Source organism: Notolabrus celidotus, chromosome 14, assembly GCF_009762535.1.
Source record: "Notolabrus celidotus isolate fNotCel1 chromosome 14, fNotCel1.pri, whole genome shotgun sequence".
Taxonomy (NCBI): Eukaryota; Metazoa; Chordata; class Actinopteri; order Labriformes; family Labridae; genus Notolabrus; species Notolabrus celidotus.
The window spans coordinates 26,443,811-26,460,863 of record NC_048285.1 but is presented as its reverse complement, the minus strand read 5'-3'; the positions used below and the strand labels follow the sequence as shown (position 1 = coordinate 26,460,863).

Sequence of the window (17,053 nt, the reverse complement as noted above, 5' to 3'; positions counted from 1 at the left end):
GCATAGGCTATTAGTGTGATTTAAACAGCTGTCTATGCATAAAAATGCTTGTCATTGTCATTTTTTCATAGCATCCAGTGGGGCTGAATCTGATTGAAAGCAAACTGTAGGTTTTTAGAGTTTTATCATACTTCATGAGGTTAGATTATACCAAATTATGCCCCCTTGTTGTTATTCAGCAAGTCACTTGGCTTCAAAAAGTCTTGTTTATAGAGGTGGACAGTCTGAAGTTCAATATTGTGGAGACCTGCTTTTTATGAATGCTCCTGATCAGTTTTTAAAGAAATTAGATACTGTGTATCACTGTGCTTTGCGTTTTATTACCGGTTGCAGCTATCATCTACATCACTGTTCCTTATACGCTGTCGCACACTGTCCATCTTTGTCCGGTCGTAGACTCTCTCACTGGCTGATTTTTATTTATAAATCTATTCTCGGACTTCTCCCTACCTATTTATGTGTACACAAGTGTATAAACTGCAGCCGATATGGCCTGCGCTCTCAGGACATCATACAGTTCCAGGTCCCCAGAGTCAGAACTGAACTGGGCAAAAAGGCTTTTAAATTTTCAGCCCCGTTTACCTGGAATGATGTGCAGAAGGACTTGAAACTGACACATCTTGTAACTCTGGGGGAATTCAAGTCACTCATAAAAGACAGAGAAACATGCTCCATTGGATCTTGTGATTGCACTGTGTAATCATGTAACCATGTGAAAATGTGATCGTATTCTATATGTGTTGTTTTGTGTGCTTGTGTGTTGTAACCTATTTTGTGCGGCTGTCTTGGCCAGGTCACTCTTGAAAAAGAGGTTTTAAATCTCAATGAGTCTCTTACCTGGTTAAATAAAGAAAGAAAGAAGATTGTGCAGTTACATTTGGAGAAATTGTAAAAAAAAATAATAATAATATTGATATGTAGCTTAGATTTGAGTCAGTTAAAGGGGCTGTGAGGAACTTTTGTTTTGTATCGATTCTGGCGCCCCCTTGTGGACAAAGTGATACCTCTTATCTCTTGTCCTATACATGCAAAAGTAGTGTTTTCAACAAAAACCTCATCCTGTTGTCCTTTAACATTCAACTTTATCAGGGAATGAGATTATTTTCCATGAAAACAGTCAAATAAAGGCTTTTTCTGAAGCGAGTCCATCATCTGGTCTGACACCTACCCTCTCAGGGCAGTTTCAGGCACTCACAATGACAACAGAGAAGGTGTTAGTGTTGTTGCTGATGGTCTTGTTTGCTATTGAAGATCATAAAGAGGCATCAGTATCATTTCCAGTCTATTTCTCAGACAGTTCAAAACTCCTCACAGGGCCTTTAACCACGATAGTTTTAAGCACATATTTTTGTTTAATGCAAATAAACCAGTATTATATCAGTAATGTTACATTTTGTAAGGTTGGCTGTTGTGATGGGGCCCACTGAGATATCTTTTCAGGGGGGCCCAGAAGTCCTGGTGACGCCCCTGCAGGTCAGTGCCTCAGAGGAGAATTCAAAGAGGAGTTTTTGTTTTAGTGAAACTGTTGTTCAGCTTGTTTACTCACCAGCAGGCTATTACTGACATCTTCGGGATCAGGTTGGAACTACAGTGAAGGGATAACGCTACGTCAGCACTGCACGACGTGGAAGATGGAGAGGGGGAGGAGGTTTGACGGTGATGCTACGTTAGAGCAGTATCCTTCAAAATAAGAGCATACAGTCAAATTAAACACTTCCAGCCTTTCATTTTAGTAAGTAACACACTCAAAGAAGTGTTAACTCACTAATTTGTTGAGTGTGCTTTGCTTTTATAGTCGTATCATGTGAGTTAAAATATAATAAAAGTAATACAAACTTTTATTTTGAAGTGATACTACTAAACCTCTTCGCTTGCCTGGATCTTAGGCTGCTTGGATGCAGGGATTTTCTGGACCTTAAATGGAAGCAGACAGATAACGTGAGCTTTGTAGGGTAAATAATTATGGATGTTGCATTGAATGATAAGTGAAGACAGCCGTGCATTCCCATTGAACACATATTAAAGTCGGTTTCTGTGTAAACGACAGGGTTTTCTCCCTCGGACGACTGGACTTGGCTCCAATATCAAGTTGCTACAGTGTTGAGGAAGCTAGCTGTCAAGTAGTAGCCCAGCATCAGTGTAAGCAGGCTGTTATTTTTGCTCGTTTTTATTACACTGTATACATGAGCTCATCTTTAAGTGTCACTGTTTGGTGCTGTGTTGCAGAGATTTCATTATGGCTGACAATATCATGAGCAAGGCTGCAACCATGGAGATCCCCATTAACAGCAATGGAGACACAGGGACTCTACCAGAGGATGACAGCCTGGAGCAGGTATATCACATTTCATCTCATCTCACTCACGATTGAATCTGCTTTAGTGTTTTTGTGTTCAGTTTGAGGTTATCTTTTTTTTTTCTCACAAGACAGTGTAGTTTAGAGCTCAGGCTGCTCGTAAGGCCAATTGTTACCTAATCATGCACAGGCCTGCAGCTCTGTACAGTAGCTGTGTTCAGTGTGTGAAGAGCATGGAGAGGAGGGGATTCTAACTTTAATCTGGAGAGGATGCTTTCACTGTATGAGCTTTTTGCATGGCCAAAAGGGAAAAAACATCATACCTGATGCTGTCATTTTACATAAAGCAGCCTAACATGGTTGAGAAAGTTGCAGCATAAGCAGTCCTACATGAATGATATACTATTTCTGAGGAAGTTATCCTGAATAGTCATCATATTGAAAGATTGAAGTGGATATATTGGTTGTGTCTCTCTGCAGGTTAACTTGAATTGTTCAGTTTCAGTTGACATCATTATAAAACAACTGAGGGTTTCTTACTTTTGACAAAAATCCAATAGTGTTTAATAGTGCTCCTATTTTAATATATAACAAATTGTAAACCTATTCAAGTCAAAAAGTAGTGTCAGATTTGTATTCTTCAAGTATATTTTTATCCTGCCCCTTTATATTACACTGTTCTTTGTTTTTACGGATGACAAAACACATGGTAACATTTCGTGCTTGCAGATTTTTTATTTTACTAATATTGTTTTTGACCCATCAGGATCTGCAGCAGGTGATGGTGTCAGGACCCAACCTGAATGAAACCAGCATCGTGTCAGGAGGTTATGGAGGACCTGCAGGGGGCATCATTCCCACCAGCAGCATCAAAGGTACTGCCTAAAAAACTGGATACCAGCTTTTACAGGTTTTATTTATGTTGTTCAGACTCATTGCTGTCCAAAGATATAAATCTAAAGGTGCATTAAGTAAGAGTTACTGTTCAGTAGCTTTAAATTGTACTAATAACTGTCTATTAGTTAAACAGGGTTGTAGGACAAATCAGATGACCCTGCGTTTTCTGTGCCAACTGCTGACATCTCTGGGATCACACAGAACCCTGAAGCTTGTTCCATGCTTTTTTTGTTTTAGCAACCTCCTCCACACACAAAACAAACAAACACACACTTATAAAAACACAATTATTCTGTCTATTGTCAGTTGCAGGCTCCCATGACTTGTTATGGCATTATGTAAAAGTGGTGGATACTCAATGCCCTTTCAAGAGGTCAAACTGAGAACTCCTGGTTCATGTTACAAACATCCATATCCCATAGGGCCTGCAGTTCGCTTCAACCCTGAGTATCTGGACAGAAGACGAGCCCCTGCACCTGGACCAGGTGGCTGTGTAATCTGACAAGCCTCATTTTGTGTTCTGAGTTAACCTTTTATATGTTGTTCTGTTCCGGCCCCTTATAAGAGGTTTTTGGTGTTGCTTGACTGAGGGAGATGAAGAAAAACTTGCTTGTAACCTCCTCAGCTAACGGCTTAACAACTAGAAAGACTTTGGAAGCTTTTAAAACTAGTGATGCACTGAACTGATAATACGGGGCTGTCACTTGAAATGTTGTCCTCTAATAAGAATGTCTTATTTTCTACTGAAAAATGCACTTTGGATGACTATTTGTTGTTGCTTGGAACGCTCATCCCATGAAGTCCATTTTCATCTTTTTTATAAATCCTCTTTCCTGCATGGGAAACCTGCATGACAGATTGTTATCTTATTGCACATCCTCCACCTTGGACCCTAACACCTTTCTTCAACTTTACATCATCTACTGTTCGACTGCATATGTTGTCAAACGTTTTTCCCACATATTTCAGTTGTTGTCTTCATCTCATCCTCACTCCTCATCATCACCATGCTCATTTCAGACATTCGCATGAAATCCAGGGGTGTTAGTTTGCCTCACAGCCAGTCTGCAGCCACCCGGCTTACACAACAGACAGACCAGCGTCCAGGTATCACTATGCTCATTACCATGTTCATGTTGTCCTCAACCCATCATTATGAGCTGTGTCATTTCTGTAAACCTCTGCTTTGTTAACTTTTATGGGAAAACATGCATTAGAGTCTACATTTTTCTTATTTTTTCTGATAGGATCATCAAACCATAACGCAAGTAACTCCACTGAAGAAGTTTCTCGTGGTGTGGCAGTGGAGAAATTGGACAGTGTAAAGAAATGGGGCATAAACACATACAAGGTAATGTGTCGAGATTCTTTGATTACAACGTTTCTAAAAGCTGAAACTACTTAAAAGGCGGTTTTATTCATCCAACTGGGATTTGATTCATGGTTTACTTTGGGGTTGTTTTATTCTAATCTCTGTCAATTTCCATTCTATAGTGTACCAAGCAGATGTTCTCTGAAAAGTTTGGGCGAGGGTCTCGAACTGTAGACCTGGAGCTGGAGACTCAGATTGACTTGTTAAGAGATACCAAGAGCAAGTATGAAAACATCCTGAGACTGGCCACTGCACTCATCAGTCATTTTCAGAGTATGGTGCAGACTCAACAGGCTCTGGGAGACACCTTTACTGACCTCAGCCAGAAGTCCCCTGAACTGCAGGTACTGCTCTTTAAAAGTTTGTGGAAATGGGACATGACATGTAAATTAAGTTAGCAGTTAACTGTATCTGTGTCTTTGCAGGATGAGTTTGGATACAATGCAGAAACACAAAAGCTGTTGTGTAAGAACGGCGAGGCACTGCTGGGTGCTATCAGCTTTTTCGTGTCCAGTGTCGACACCTTGGTCAACAAAACAATGGAGGATACTCTGATGACCATAGCGCATTATGAAAACGCAAGGTGACAAACCCTCACACCCCCTTAGGAGTGCAGAGATAAACCAGTTTGGGTGATCAGAGCCAGTAATATCTTAACTGTGTGTGTGCCTACAGACTTGAGTTTGATGCCTATCGGTCTGATATGGAGGAGCTGAGTTTGGGCCCAAGGGATGCAGCTGCCATGGTCCGCATTGAGATGGCCCAGCATGACTATCAGATTCACAGAGACAAGTATGAAAGGCTGCGCAGTGATGTCACCATTAAAATCAAATTTCTGGAGGAAAACAAGGTTTGTATATATTTTTTAAAGCAGATTATTTGTGAATAGGTTCCCTTCAGGATCCTGTTGGGTATTGTTATGTGTCAACCACTGGTAAGGCTTCAAACTGCATATCATTGACTAAGATTACTATCATGATTAGTGTCATTTTAAGAACCTTCTCATGCCTGTTCCTAAAAAGCCTGTCTGACACAAAACATCTAAGTTACAGTGTGATGTGCAAGCTGCTTTGAAATCTCCTGCAGACACTTTATCTCCCTTTTTTCCCCTTTAGGTAAAGGTGATGCACAAGCAGCTGCTTCTCTTCCACAACGCTATCTCAGCTTACTTTGCTGGCAACCAGCAGCAGTTGGAACAAACTCTCATACAGTTTAACGTTAAGTTAAAGCCCCCAGGATCAGACAAGCCATCCTGGCTGGAGGAGCAGTGAAGATGTGCAGGGTTCAGCTGTTTGAGAGAAGCAGAGACATGCCGGTCAGTGACAAACTTGACATTGTGGTTTGATGGACAATAATTAAATACATAAAGGAGTATACTGTATGACAGTAGCTGCCAGCGATGAAGAAAAACACGAGTTATCTCTTTCAAAATGTTTTTCGTATCACTCATGACATACCGTAGATGGAACGACATTTTTAGTTGTTACAGAATTTATTGTAAAGTCACAAATGTACCTTTTTGTTATTTTCTTATTTAGGTTGCGCAATCATTTATATATCACTTCTTATTTATGTAAAGTACAGTCTTCTACTTCTGTAGAACCCCTTTGGCAGTTTTGCACATTCATTATTTTGTTGTGTTTTTTAATGTTGCCTAAAGTGTCATCTGTAGTATTTACTGAGTACATCACATGAGAGTAATTCTAAAAGATTAGATTATCAGATTATCAAGTTATAATAATGTCAAACATGTCATGAAATATCCTCAGAAATTTGATTAGTTTTTTTTTGAGTATGCATGACTGAACCAGTTCCTCTAAATGTAGTTTTACAGATTGAATCAAAGACATCCAGATTTATCATAGTTTTTAAAGTTATCTTGTTTCAAACTCAGCTGTGTGGAGCATCTGCCTGTATGACCAGGTTATGGTTTACAGACATCAAAGGGGAAAAGGTTTATAGTGAATTTGGGTTTTCTCTAAACTTGATTGCAATCCTAATCTTTGGGTACCTTTTAGATATGTTGATAATCCAGCACAGTCACAAGTGTGTGTCTTATTTACTTCAGAGTTTACACTTTGAAATAAGCCGCTAAAAGGAATATTACACTCACATTCATGTGTTGATCCATAGTATGGATGCTTTGGTGAAACATTCAATCATTTCTGAATAAAATCATAAATCAAAATGCAGCACATAGCCAGTGTTTACATGACTTTGTTTCTATATGAGGGGCAACTGAAAGAAGCCTGTGAGACTGATTCTTGAAGTCTCTTTTTACTAAACTCTGAAGTCAGATAAAAGTATGAACACATGCCATACCACTTGCAGTCTGTGTTATGGAAGTCGAAGTAACTCCTCGAGGACAGAATGTAAGAGTTATTTTTTTTCTGATTTTGTTTTATTTATTTACCAATCTGTGTCCATTTCTGATTAGTCAGCTGATTTGTCTTTGTCTTTTACATTTCCAATAAAGTCTGCTGGATGTTTGTTTCACCTGACTGTGCAGTGCCACAGATTTGATTTGATATTGAATGTCCTCCCGATTGTGTACAGAAAACTCACGATATATTGCAAATGTATGCCACAAGTAATTATGTACATGAAAATACAATGATATATCTCTAAAATGCTTCTCATGACTTATCTTGTTTGTAATAATAATGAATGTATCATTGAAAGTATATAAACTGTCAATGATGCATTCATTAGAAGTTCTGCAGATCGAAGAAAAGTTTAAACATTTCAGTTAGGACCCAGCATTAAGTTCTTATTTGCTCTGCATGGAGTTAAATTTGGTGTGATTGCTCTATTGTAGGGCCTCCCTGCAGGCCTGCAGTGAAAGGAGCAGCAGCCAAAACCCTACATAACAGAGCAAACATCAATGACAACAGAAAAACATGAAGGAGTCAGACAAAACATAAAAAGAAGGAGCTGGGGCAGAAGAGGAAAAGCTTGCAGAGGAAGTATGGGCAGATCTAGAGGTAGCAAATTTGATCGACCACCCCACTTTGATATTGATAGATTTCTTATTTTTTGTAAGAAGCCTACTTGGAAAATATAAAACACATTAAAATCAAATGTGCAGTTTTCAAGACTGGAAAGGGGTTAAAGGTTAAATTACCTCCCAAGTTATGGCTGAATTGATCGACCCAAGCAGTAACCTCTGGTCTTGAGAAATGAAGCCGTCTGTTCAGTTCACACCATAGACTGTATGTCTATGGTTCACACACCTTATGTCAGTACTGACTGAATGCTAGTTGTGCCAGCTTTCAGCAAAATCTGGGCCAAATGTCTGCTGTAATACAAGTTCAAGCACCTCTTGTTGGGTTGAAAGTTAAAATAATTTGACATATGTCTTTTATAGACTACTGGTGTCAGGATAAGGTATAAGAGACGCTGAGTAAGGCCCAACTAGTTGAGCCTGATGTTTTATTCACAGAGGCTTAAATAAACCGGACATGTTCTTTGTGTACAGTAGGTGTGTGCAGCTGGTAAAACGTAGCAACATGACAATACAACAGCATTAAAATAACATCAATAACATAATCATATGATGACTCCCTTTTCGGGCATACCTCCCAACAAACCAGACTCTGTGTAAACAGGACTCTCACATCCAAAGGAGAATGTCAGATTAAAACACACAAATTGATCCCGCAAACACAGACATTTTCTCTTCAATTGTTAACACCTGGGATTCAGACTTATCTTTGAATTACTCACAACTCATACAGGTCCAACTTTGTGTGACTATCTATAGAGGTGAATTCAGTCTTTACTGTCATACCTTGCAGTTCTATTTGTTTTCTGTAATCTCTGATTAAGATACAGTTACAGTAACTTTGAATATGTTTGCCTTGACGGCCTTATAAATAATGTTTGAGTCTTAAAATGTCTTCAAGTTTTTGAAGGATGACTCTTTTTTTACAACTTGCAGGGGAAAACAAATCTTCAAACTGTAAATCTTATCTTTTTAAATTTGTCAGCCTTGCAAAGGTTATTTACCATGCTAGCTGATTTTATTAAATAAAAGTCACACTGAGGTCATTTGATAGGAAAATCAGATTTACTCAGTAACAAGAGCTTTAGGCTTTTGTTTAATTGGGCACATTTTTCCTTTTGAAGGAGCAGTGAATCTTATTCCAAATCTGGAGTTCATCTTAGTCTTTGAAGTAGAAACAAGTGATTTGCATACAAATGCATTTAGCATATTAAATCTATCATCTTTGGAGCTTATCATATTAAAGGACAGAGCTGAGAGGCTGGCTGCTAATCGACTCTCAGGCCACTGACACCAACAGCTCAGCTTACACACTGTGTGAAAAGTTAACAAGCTTAATGTTTAACTAAAGTAATCTGTTGTCCAAAGTTTTATTCTCTTCAGATTATTTTATTGGAGCCAACCCAACAATACAACAAGTCTCCGGAACTCCATAAACTGACTGACCATTTTACGCACAGACTAACGCAAGCCTCTTATTTTTTGTAGATTTCTAAAGCTCATAATAAAAACAGAGCTTTTAAAAACAATCGATGATTTCCCTTTATCAGTCACGCTGGAGGCGTCTGGACATCCAGTGGACTGCTCTCATAAGTTCATGACAGCTGGACAGAAAACACAGCGAGACCACAAACTCCAGCCAACAGGTCCCACATAACTTCCCACAGATCATGCGACTCTGAAGGTGTGGACTTCATGGACAGAAGTCAGTTACCTGGGCGTGTCGTCGTGTTCATGCAGGGTGTTTCGACACTCTCTTCCTGTCTTATCCAGGTTGTTGTCAGTCTTTTCTTTGGATGGTGGAGTTACAACGAGACGACGGAGGGAAAAGTCATAGAACAAGGAAAAAGACGGATCATTTCTCAGTATTTGTGCGCAAAATAAAGGTATGTTGTCCTTCTTGTTTTCCTTTAAGATATTACTATTGGTACTTTTAAGTAAAGAGCATTGTAACATACGGAGTGTTTTATGGTTTAAAGATTGATGTGGAAGGAAAAAACCTTTGTCCAGCCTTGTTTGCGTCATTTTAGACCTTACTCTCCTACATAGTCATAAAATGACTCCCTAATTCACTAATTGATCCTGCCAAGTAGATAGTTTCATTTTCTAGAAACAATCAGTCATCTGGGCAGAGTTAAATATGCTCAATACTTTTTATACAGCTACCTCCTCATTTAGCTATAAATCCTATCACACATTTTAAATACTTTGATTAATTTAGATCCATTTGTATTCATTACACCAAAGTACAGTGGTTTACACTACAATAGTGATTAATGCAGGGTTCTGTGGGGGGAGTGAATGCTTCATCTTCTGTTAAACACTGTTGTTTACAGTCATAATGAACATGTGATTCATTTATCTCCACCCTGCTCTGTTTTTTTTTTTTAGTCTGAATAAATCATCCCAGCTGACAACACTGTGGACGGTCCCTCCATCACAACAACTGCAGCACTCTCCAACTAAAACAGAAGCATCCTCACTTCAATTCTTTGTGGGCTTTGGAGCAGCCTGTATGGCTGACTGAGACCATGACAACATCCCTAACCCACTGACAGCCTTTCCTTAGAAGATGCAACCAGAAGGTCCTCCTGCTCCACCACCGCCACCCCCTCCTCCACCACCGCCTCCACCACCGCCACCACCTCCACCTCCGCCACCTCCTCCTGGTATCCCTCCTCCTCCTCCTCCCCCAGGCGCCCCTCCATCCCTCCATGGCTCAAGCCTCTTTGGAAAGGGGGGGCATAGGAGCTCCAAGATGCGTAACTTTAACTGGGAGACCCTCCCCAAACACAGCGTGCTAGGAAAGCATAACATCTGGACAGCAGATAAGACCGATGGGGAATACGAGCTGGACACAGTTCGAATGGAGGAACTGTTCAGCCACAAGCAGGGCAAGCAACAAGTCAAAGCCTTGAACCGCCAGAGTCTGAAAGGCATGCCTAATGCTGGCTCAGGAGGGGAAATGGTGAGTACAACCAGCCTAAGGACACGGGTGCTCAATCAGAGTTCCACACTAGCCCTAAGGCTTTGTTGCAATCCTATGCTGACATAGTTGGTGTATTTTGTTGCGTAATGAGGAGCAGAGTCACGTTCTTTCAAACTGTATTGGTTCTGTTTTTCTTGTGATGCTATTGAGGCTCAAACAATGTCCCCTGTGACCAAAACAAAAAATGGGATGTATGATGAGGGGTTGGATGAGGATCTCTTTCAAATGGCTCATTCACCACACGCCATTCACCACAATCCATCCAGTTTTAGGGAAATGGGACTCTCTATTGAAGAAGCTGTCTTTTTGTGTAGCCTATCCCTGTAGGAGAAGAAAAACAGTCAATTTGTTTTTTCATTGTATAACAAAAATAGTAATTATAGGTATAACGTAATGTGTCTCTTAGAAACTCTGTGTTTTGATCAGTCATTCAATACAAGGGTGGAGTCTCTCTTCCTCTGATCTGTTTGCTCAAGGAAGGTGTAATTGTGTTCTCATGCAGCTCTATTTTGTATTGCAGCTTACTGTTCTTACTTCATAATCCAAAGTCAGCTCATTGTATGAATAACCTGCACTGTTGTCTTAGATTTAGAAGAAGGCCTTAACAGAAACAAGGACGTTCTTTTTCTGCATGTCTATTTACAACTATCACTGTTATTGTTGTTTCTGTGACATAAGTAGGTTAAAGTCTGTTACAAAACTTTTTATTTGACCTCTGTCCCGTTTTCCAAAAGAGACACTGAGAAAAAAAATATCACTGATGCAAAATAAGGTATCTTTTCCCTGATTGTTCAATACAATCAACTCAAGGAATTCTCAACCTTTGTTCTGTTTGGAGAGCTTTAACATGGCAGACTCTGTTCAGGCCAATAGTGAAATTATCTTAGAAGCTGACAAGCTGATTATATCCTGGTCTGTCTCTGTGTGCTCTCCCAGGTTTCCATCCTCAACTCCAAGAGGAGCATGAACATAGGAATTTTCCTGAAGCAATTCAAGCGGTGAGTCAGTGTCAGTATTCCTCTGGTGTGATTATTTTTTTTGCTCAATAATCTGGCTGTGCCCTGACGTAAAACAGCACAGGGTGATGCAGACAGATTAATGTGCACCATGACTGCCTCTTGCTCACAAAAATTGAACAGCCAACATGTCCCAGCAGGTCCGATGTACACTGTTCTACAGCTCCAACAGGTTACCTCACTGTGGCAACCAGATGAATATTTGTTGCGAGCTATTGTAAATGTGTTGCCTCAGGCTTTCTGGCATTTGTGACAGATCTAACAGGAAATAGAAGAAATACAGACAGCTGTTAAAGATGGCCTCCAACTGAGAAAATTTTCAAAACAATGTCTAATCAGTAGATATTCCATCATTCTGAAGTCCTTGTGCAGTGTTTTTCTGTTGATTGACAACAGAAATGCTGCCATTTCGCAACACTGTGTGAGCAGGTAGAGGCTTGTTTGTGTCGGCAGCCGAACTTTCCAAAGATGCAAAAGTGTTTTGTGAAAATTGACATATGGCAATTCTGGAAGAAAAAACATTTGAACAATTTAGATCTGAAACATATCTGTCTCTCCGCTTTCCTCCACAGGCCTGTGCAAGACATGATCGAAGACATTAAATCAGGAAGTAGTCTCAGTTTTGGATTTGGAAAGCTGAAGGAGCTGCGCAAGCTGCTGCCAGATGAAGGGGAGGTACTTTGACAGCTGCTTTTATACTGTTTAATGAATGCAATGTGTTCTGTTAATCTCACAGTATTGTTGCTTATACACCTCCCTTATAATTCTCTTTGAAAATCGCAGGTGAAGCAGCTGGTTGGTTTTAAAGGTGACACCTCAGCTCTCCCTGAAGCAGATCTGTTCATGCATATGCTAGTCAAGGTATCCAGGTGAGCTACCCCAATGTCATTCAATATATTGCAAGTGTTACATTTCAGTGGAAGTTGGCTTACAGTGGAAATCTTGTGTCTGTTAGTTATGAAGAGCGTCTTAGCAGCTTGGTGCTCAAAGAGGAACTTGTCCCTCTCATGAATGAAATGAAAGGGTTCATTAGCACTTTGACAGCTGCAGGAACAGGTATGGTTTATTTTCTCTTGATAAACAATACATACAGATTTTAACCATATAAGTGTTTTTGATCAATTCAAACTGTGATGTTTTTCCTCCATCAGAACTGTTGGAGTCTGATCATTTACATTCTGTGATTCGCCTGGTCCTGAAGACTGGAAATTATATGAATGCTGTGAGTATATACCACATTCGGTGATAGTGGACTCTTGAATGCATCTCCTTGTTTTTGCATGTCTCTTAGTCTCATTTGGTTTATTTCATCACAGGGTGGTTATGCAGGGAGTGCAATTGGCTTCCGGATGGCCTCTCTGTTGAAGTTGGCAGACACCAAGGCAAACAAACCTGGAATGAATCTTATGCATTATGTTGTGATGGCAAGTAGCTTTGATTACTCTGGTCTGATTGCAATGGATAGTTTTTCTGAATCTTAAGTTTTGTTTGTGAGCTCCATTTTTTTTACACAACCTTTCATCTTAACCACAGCAAGCTCAGAAGGCAGACATGTCCCTGCTTACATTTCCAGAACAACTCCAACACATTGAAGCTGCAGCAAGGTAAACTATCTCATTTTAAAGATACTCAGTACTTCTTAATTCCATTTTGTATTTGCTGTATCATCAGAATTTTCACTTTTTTTGTCTTTTAGGCTAAATAAAGGGGAAATTGATGCAGAGTTTAAGAAGCAGGTACAAAAAGTACAAAAAGCCAAAGCAGATGTAAAGAAGCAGAAAGATTTAAAAGCACAGATGGAAGATTTTCTAAAGGTAAGAAGTCTGTTGCTGGTACATTAAGCCCAGTTTATGTGAATTTCATGCGTGAGTATATGTTCTGATGTTTTGATTTGGGCTCCATTTAGGAGGCTGAGCTCTGCTTGGCAGAAATAGAGATTGATCTTCAGGAACTGCAGTCTGTGAGTGACTCTGTGGCCGAATACTTCTGTGAAGATCCGAACAAGTTCAAACTGGAGGAGTGCTGCTCAGTCTTCGATTCCTTTTGTGAGAAGTTTAGGCGAGCCATGCAGGTAAGCATTTGCACTGGCATGCTCTTTTTAGGCGAGGTTAAAAACCCTCTTTGATCCACTAATTGCATGATTTTTTGCAGGAAAACAAGGCTAAGGAGGCGGCAGAGGCGCAGCGGAGACACAGAGACAGACTGCAGTGTGCTGCCAAGCGCAGGTCCATAGCTACCTGCTCAAGTAGAGACAAAGAAATGGAGGGAGTTGCATTAGAGTCAATGCTACAGACTTTGTTAACCAAACGTGTCACTCGAAGGAGAAGTGGAAGGCCCTCATCAACTCATGGAAGCCCCTCAAGAGGCAGCCCCATCAACGGGAGCCTATCAGAAATCACCTCTCAGGCTAACCTTCCAACTGAAGGTCAAAAGAAAGGAGGATTTTTAAGAGTGCAGGAGATGGGCAGGAAGGAGTGGAATTCAGCTGTTGAACTCACAGCGAAAACACCAAAAACAGCTCAGCCTATTGCTGAGGACAACAAGGAGAAAAGTGACAAGCCTTCTGAAGAGGAGATGGAAACCCCCAGAAAGGAGGGATCTAAGGATTTATCACTCCCGGCTAATGGGACAACCAACATTTCATCCAGGCCCAGAACTTTCTCAGCAACAACTGATGACGATGAGGAAGATCTCCAGGACAATAATGAGGAGGAAGCCCAAAAGTTACGTGAAGCATCTAGAAAAGTTCTGCGCTTTCAGAAAAGCCGTAGCAGTGTCTCATCTGGGGAATTTTCCTTAGAAAATCAGAAGTCTCCTGGTTCAGCTCCCAAACTGGTTCGTCAGCGTACCTTTGACGAGGAGACACAGAGGTATCCCGGAGATCCGACTGACGAGGATTTGGTTAGGTTTTTACTGAATCCTCAACCATCTTCTAAACGTAACCTCGGACGTCGTCACACTCTGCCTTCCAAAGTCCCTAAAACTGAAGAAAATGAAGACGATCTGTTGACGCTGCCTCTAATCAGAACTCCTAAATCTGCAAAAAGAGACAAAGAGTCACATGGGGGTGAAAATAATCATTCAAAACAAGTATTTGACTTTGCTAACCTTTCTAATGACTTTGAAAAATCTTGTGATGTGGACCAGAGTCCTCCATCCACAGCAAAGAATAGCTTGACAAATGTTTCTGTAGCCCATGTTCCGGATGAAGAGCATGGGGAAAAATCCCCTCAGGAAAAATCGGTGGAGCCCAAAGACAGCAATGTGCAGAAAAACAGTGAAAATATTCCCCCCAAGAGTCCATGGAGTAAGACTGACAACTCTGGGTTCTTTTATAACTTTTTAAAACGCCTTGGAGATATGAGCAAACCGCAGAACAACAAGGAAACTGTCCAGAAAGGCACAGATTCTAGTGTGTAGGCTTTGAAAACATTCAAAGCACATGTATATTCAGATTTACCAAAGCTCTAATTTACTGTTTTATTTATATTGCTTTTGCGAATTGTTATAATGGTTGTGAAGAGATGATGGTAAGTGTAAGGAAAGTGTGTGGAGGAAGTTGTTTTTGAGAAAGGTCTATATTGCATGTTACCACTAGATGGCAGAACATGACAGAGACGTGGTGAACTGATGTTTAAAGAAAGGTGTTGTTTATTTCCAGGCAATCTTTACACTGTTTAGTAAACAACAAACTCACTGTGGCACATTTTTTCACTATTTTTTTATCCACGTGGTTTAAAATTCCCTCAACATTGACACTGATCTTATCATTTTGATTAACGGGTAACTACTAACAGTGTGTTCTTTGTCTGGATTTAAATATACAACCTTGCAGAATGTATTGAGAAAGAAAGTGAATGTTGAAGGTGAGCAGAAGCCAGCATAGAGAAATCAAACCTAATGCAATGCAAGTTATGGATTGATTTTTATTTTTGATACTTTGATAAATGACTATTTGAGCGTGATATGCCTGAATTCAATACTGATATCCTTCTGTTAAGTGATGGATTTCTGTATTTTTTATGTCTTTGTTTTTTTCTTCTTCCTTTGTTGATGTAACACAATCATGTTGTGGACGCTTTCAGCCTCTTACTCAATCCAGCCATTGTTTTGGGCTTAAATGGGTCAGTGTTACAAAGACAGCCGGTATGTGGGCAGAGCTGAACCATAGACTCAAAGTGGCAAAGTGAAGGTTATTAACTTGAGAATAGATTACTGTGGTGCAAAACCCAACATCTACTGGCTTATTTGATGGAAAGAACGAGCTTCCCCTAAGTGTACACCTATACACACAGTTTGTGAAAGTACCAGGCAGCAACCCTGAATATTCATCAAGCCCCACACGGGTCACTGAGGCCACAACTTGTGCCAAAGAAGGGGCTCAAAATGTAAACTGACCTACAGGCACCTCTTGGCTGTTAAGAAGAGTTAGTGATTAGTTTTTAGGACTTTGTCCAGCTGACTGACTGAAGTTGAGAAGTGAGGAAATAAAAATGACCTTCTGTTCAGTTTTGAGTTTTTCTTTGATCTGACACTCCTTTAATCCCTTTGTTAGAAATAGGTTGTATGATTGAGATGAATGGTCATGACATTACATTGAAATAAATAGTATTCTGTATTCTTGCTAATTATATTAATCAATAGGCTGACATACAAGCATATATAATAATAATTATGATAACTTTATTTATATAGCACTTTTCAGGACAAATTACAAAGCACTTTACAAACAATTTCAAAAGCAGTAGGCAGTAATAAGGAACATATCATTATCCAACAGTAGTAATAAAACAGGGATCAAAGCAATAAACCATGAAATCAATAAAAAGCATTTCTAAAATAGTGAGTTTTTAAAAGTGACTTAAAAGATGACAGTGCTTCCCTGATATCATCCTGCAGGTCATTCCACAGCTTGTGGGCCCGGACAGAAAATGCTTGATCACCTTTTGTTTTTCTGTTTGAGCCTGGAATAGTTAGTAAAGACCTACCGGAGGATCTGAGGTTACATGATGGCTCGTAGGGAGTCAAGAGGTCAGCAATGTAGTCTGGAGCTGACCCCCTATACGAGCTTTAAAAGTCAACATCATCATTTTGAAATCAATTGTAAAATGGACTGGGAGCCAGTGAAGTGACTTTAAAATGGGTGTGATATGTTCTCTATATATGAACTTAGAAATACAACACAAACTGAGGTCTACTGGTTGAGCTTTCCACTGCGATGGTTGTTAGGAAAGATTTTAAAGCATGCTTGAAAATAACTGTGTCATGGCCATTTATTAGTCTGCTGGAAAACTGTTAAAGTCTCTCTCTTGAGGTCATCTCATGTTCATCTATCATGATAGTTATTTTGAACTACATAACATTAATACAGCAGTGATCTTTCCCATTTGTACTCCCTGTAGAGTTAATGCTTTTGGTCCTGGCCCTGTTCTAAACTGAAAATGCAGCATTAAGGACTGACTATATAAAGCTTTTGACT

The 17,053-nt window shown here is 39.9% G+C and overlaps 2 protein-coding genes across 5 annotated transcripts; both read left to right on the top strand.

The window, feature by feature from the left end:
• Positions 1-1,830: 1,830 nt before the first annotated feature.
• On the top strand, positions 1,831-7,195 carry LOC117824842 (arfaptin-2-like). 4 transcript variants are annotated; one of them, XM_034700315.1, is made up of 11 exons: positions 1,831-1,938; positions 2,048-2,139; positions 2,227-2,335; positions 3,063-3,171; positions 3,616-3,678; positions 4,214-4,300; positions 4,441-4,544; positions 4,688-4,909; positions 4,991-5,148; positions 5,241-5,415; positions 5,681-7,195. In XM_034700315.1, exons 3-11 carry the CDS (start codon positions 2,237-2,239, stop codon positions 5,834-5,836), a joined length of 1,173 nt encoding a protein of 390 aa, XP_034556206.1. In that variant the 5' UTR covers positions 1,831-1,938; positions 2,048-2,139; positions 2,227-2,236; the 3' UTR covers positions 5,837-7,195. The 4 variants fall into 4 exon arrangements, with proteins under 4 accessions (XP_034556206.1, XP_034556209.1, XP_034556208.1 ...); XM_034700318.1 differs by lacking the exon at positions 3,616-3,678; XM_034700317.1 differs by lacking the exon at positions 3,616-3,678 and having other exon boundaries at positions 1,878-1,952.
• Positions 7,196-9,065: 1,870 nt separating this feature from the next.
• Positions 9,066-16,082, top strand: fhdc4 (FH2 domain containing 4). The gene is made up of 12 exons (XM_034701853.1): positions 9,066-9,455; positions 9,961-10,537; positions 11,495-11,556; positions 12,147-12,249; positions 12,358-12,443; positions 12,530-12,630; positions 12,726-12,796; positions 12,891-12,998; positions 13,108-13,178; positions 13,271-13,388; positions 13,481-13,645; positions 13,726-16,082. The coding sequence occupies exons 2-12, from the start codon at positions 10,142-10,144 to the stop codon at positions 14,992-14,994; spliced, it is 2,550 nt and encodes an 849-aa protein (XP_034557744.1). The 5' UTR covers positions 9,066-9,455; positions 9,961-10,141; the 3' UTR covers positions 14,995-16,082.
• The last annotated feature ends 971 nt before the right edge of the window (positions 16,083-17,053 follow it).

What these genes read in the sequence shown, in the direction of transcription:
- fhdc4 (XM_034701853.1), top strand. Translation starts at nt 10,142, where the DNA reads ATGCAACCAGAAGGTCCTCCTGCTCCACCACCGCCACCCCCTCCTCCA. An exon ending in TTCCTGAAGCAATTCAAGCG is followed by an intron (nt 11,557 to 12,146) that starts GTGAGTCAGTGT and finishes TTTCCTCCACAG; the next exon opens with GCCTGTGCAAGACATGATCG. An exon ending in TGCTGCCAGATGAAGGGGAG is followed by an intron (nt 12,250 to 12,357) that starts GTACTTTGACAG and finishes TGAAAATCGCAG; the next exon opens with GTGAAGCAGCTGGTTGGTTT.
- LOC117824842 (XM_034700315.1), top strand. Translation starts at nt 2,237, where the DNA reads ATGGCTGACAATATCATGAGCAAGGCTGCAACCATGGAGATCCCCATT. An exon ending in GCGCATTATGAAAACGCAAG is followed by an intron (nt 5,149 to 5,240) that starts GTGACAAACCCT and finishes GTGTGCCTACAG; the next exon opens with ACTTGAGTTTGATGCCTATC. An exon ending in AATTTCTGGAGGAAAACAAG is followed by an intron (nt 5,416 to 5,680) that starts GTTTGTATATAT and finishes TTTCCCCTTTAG; the next exon opens with GTAAAGGTGATGCACAAGCA.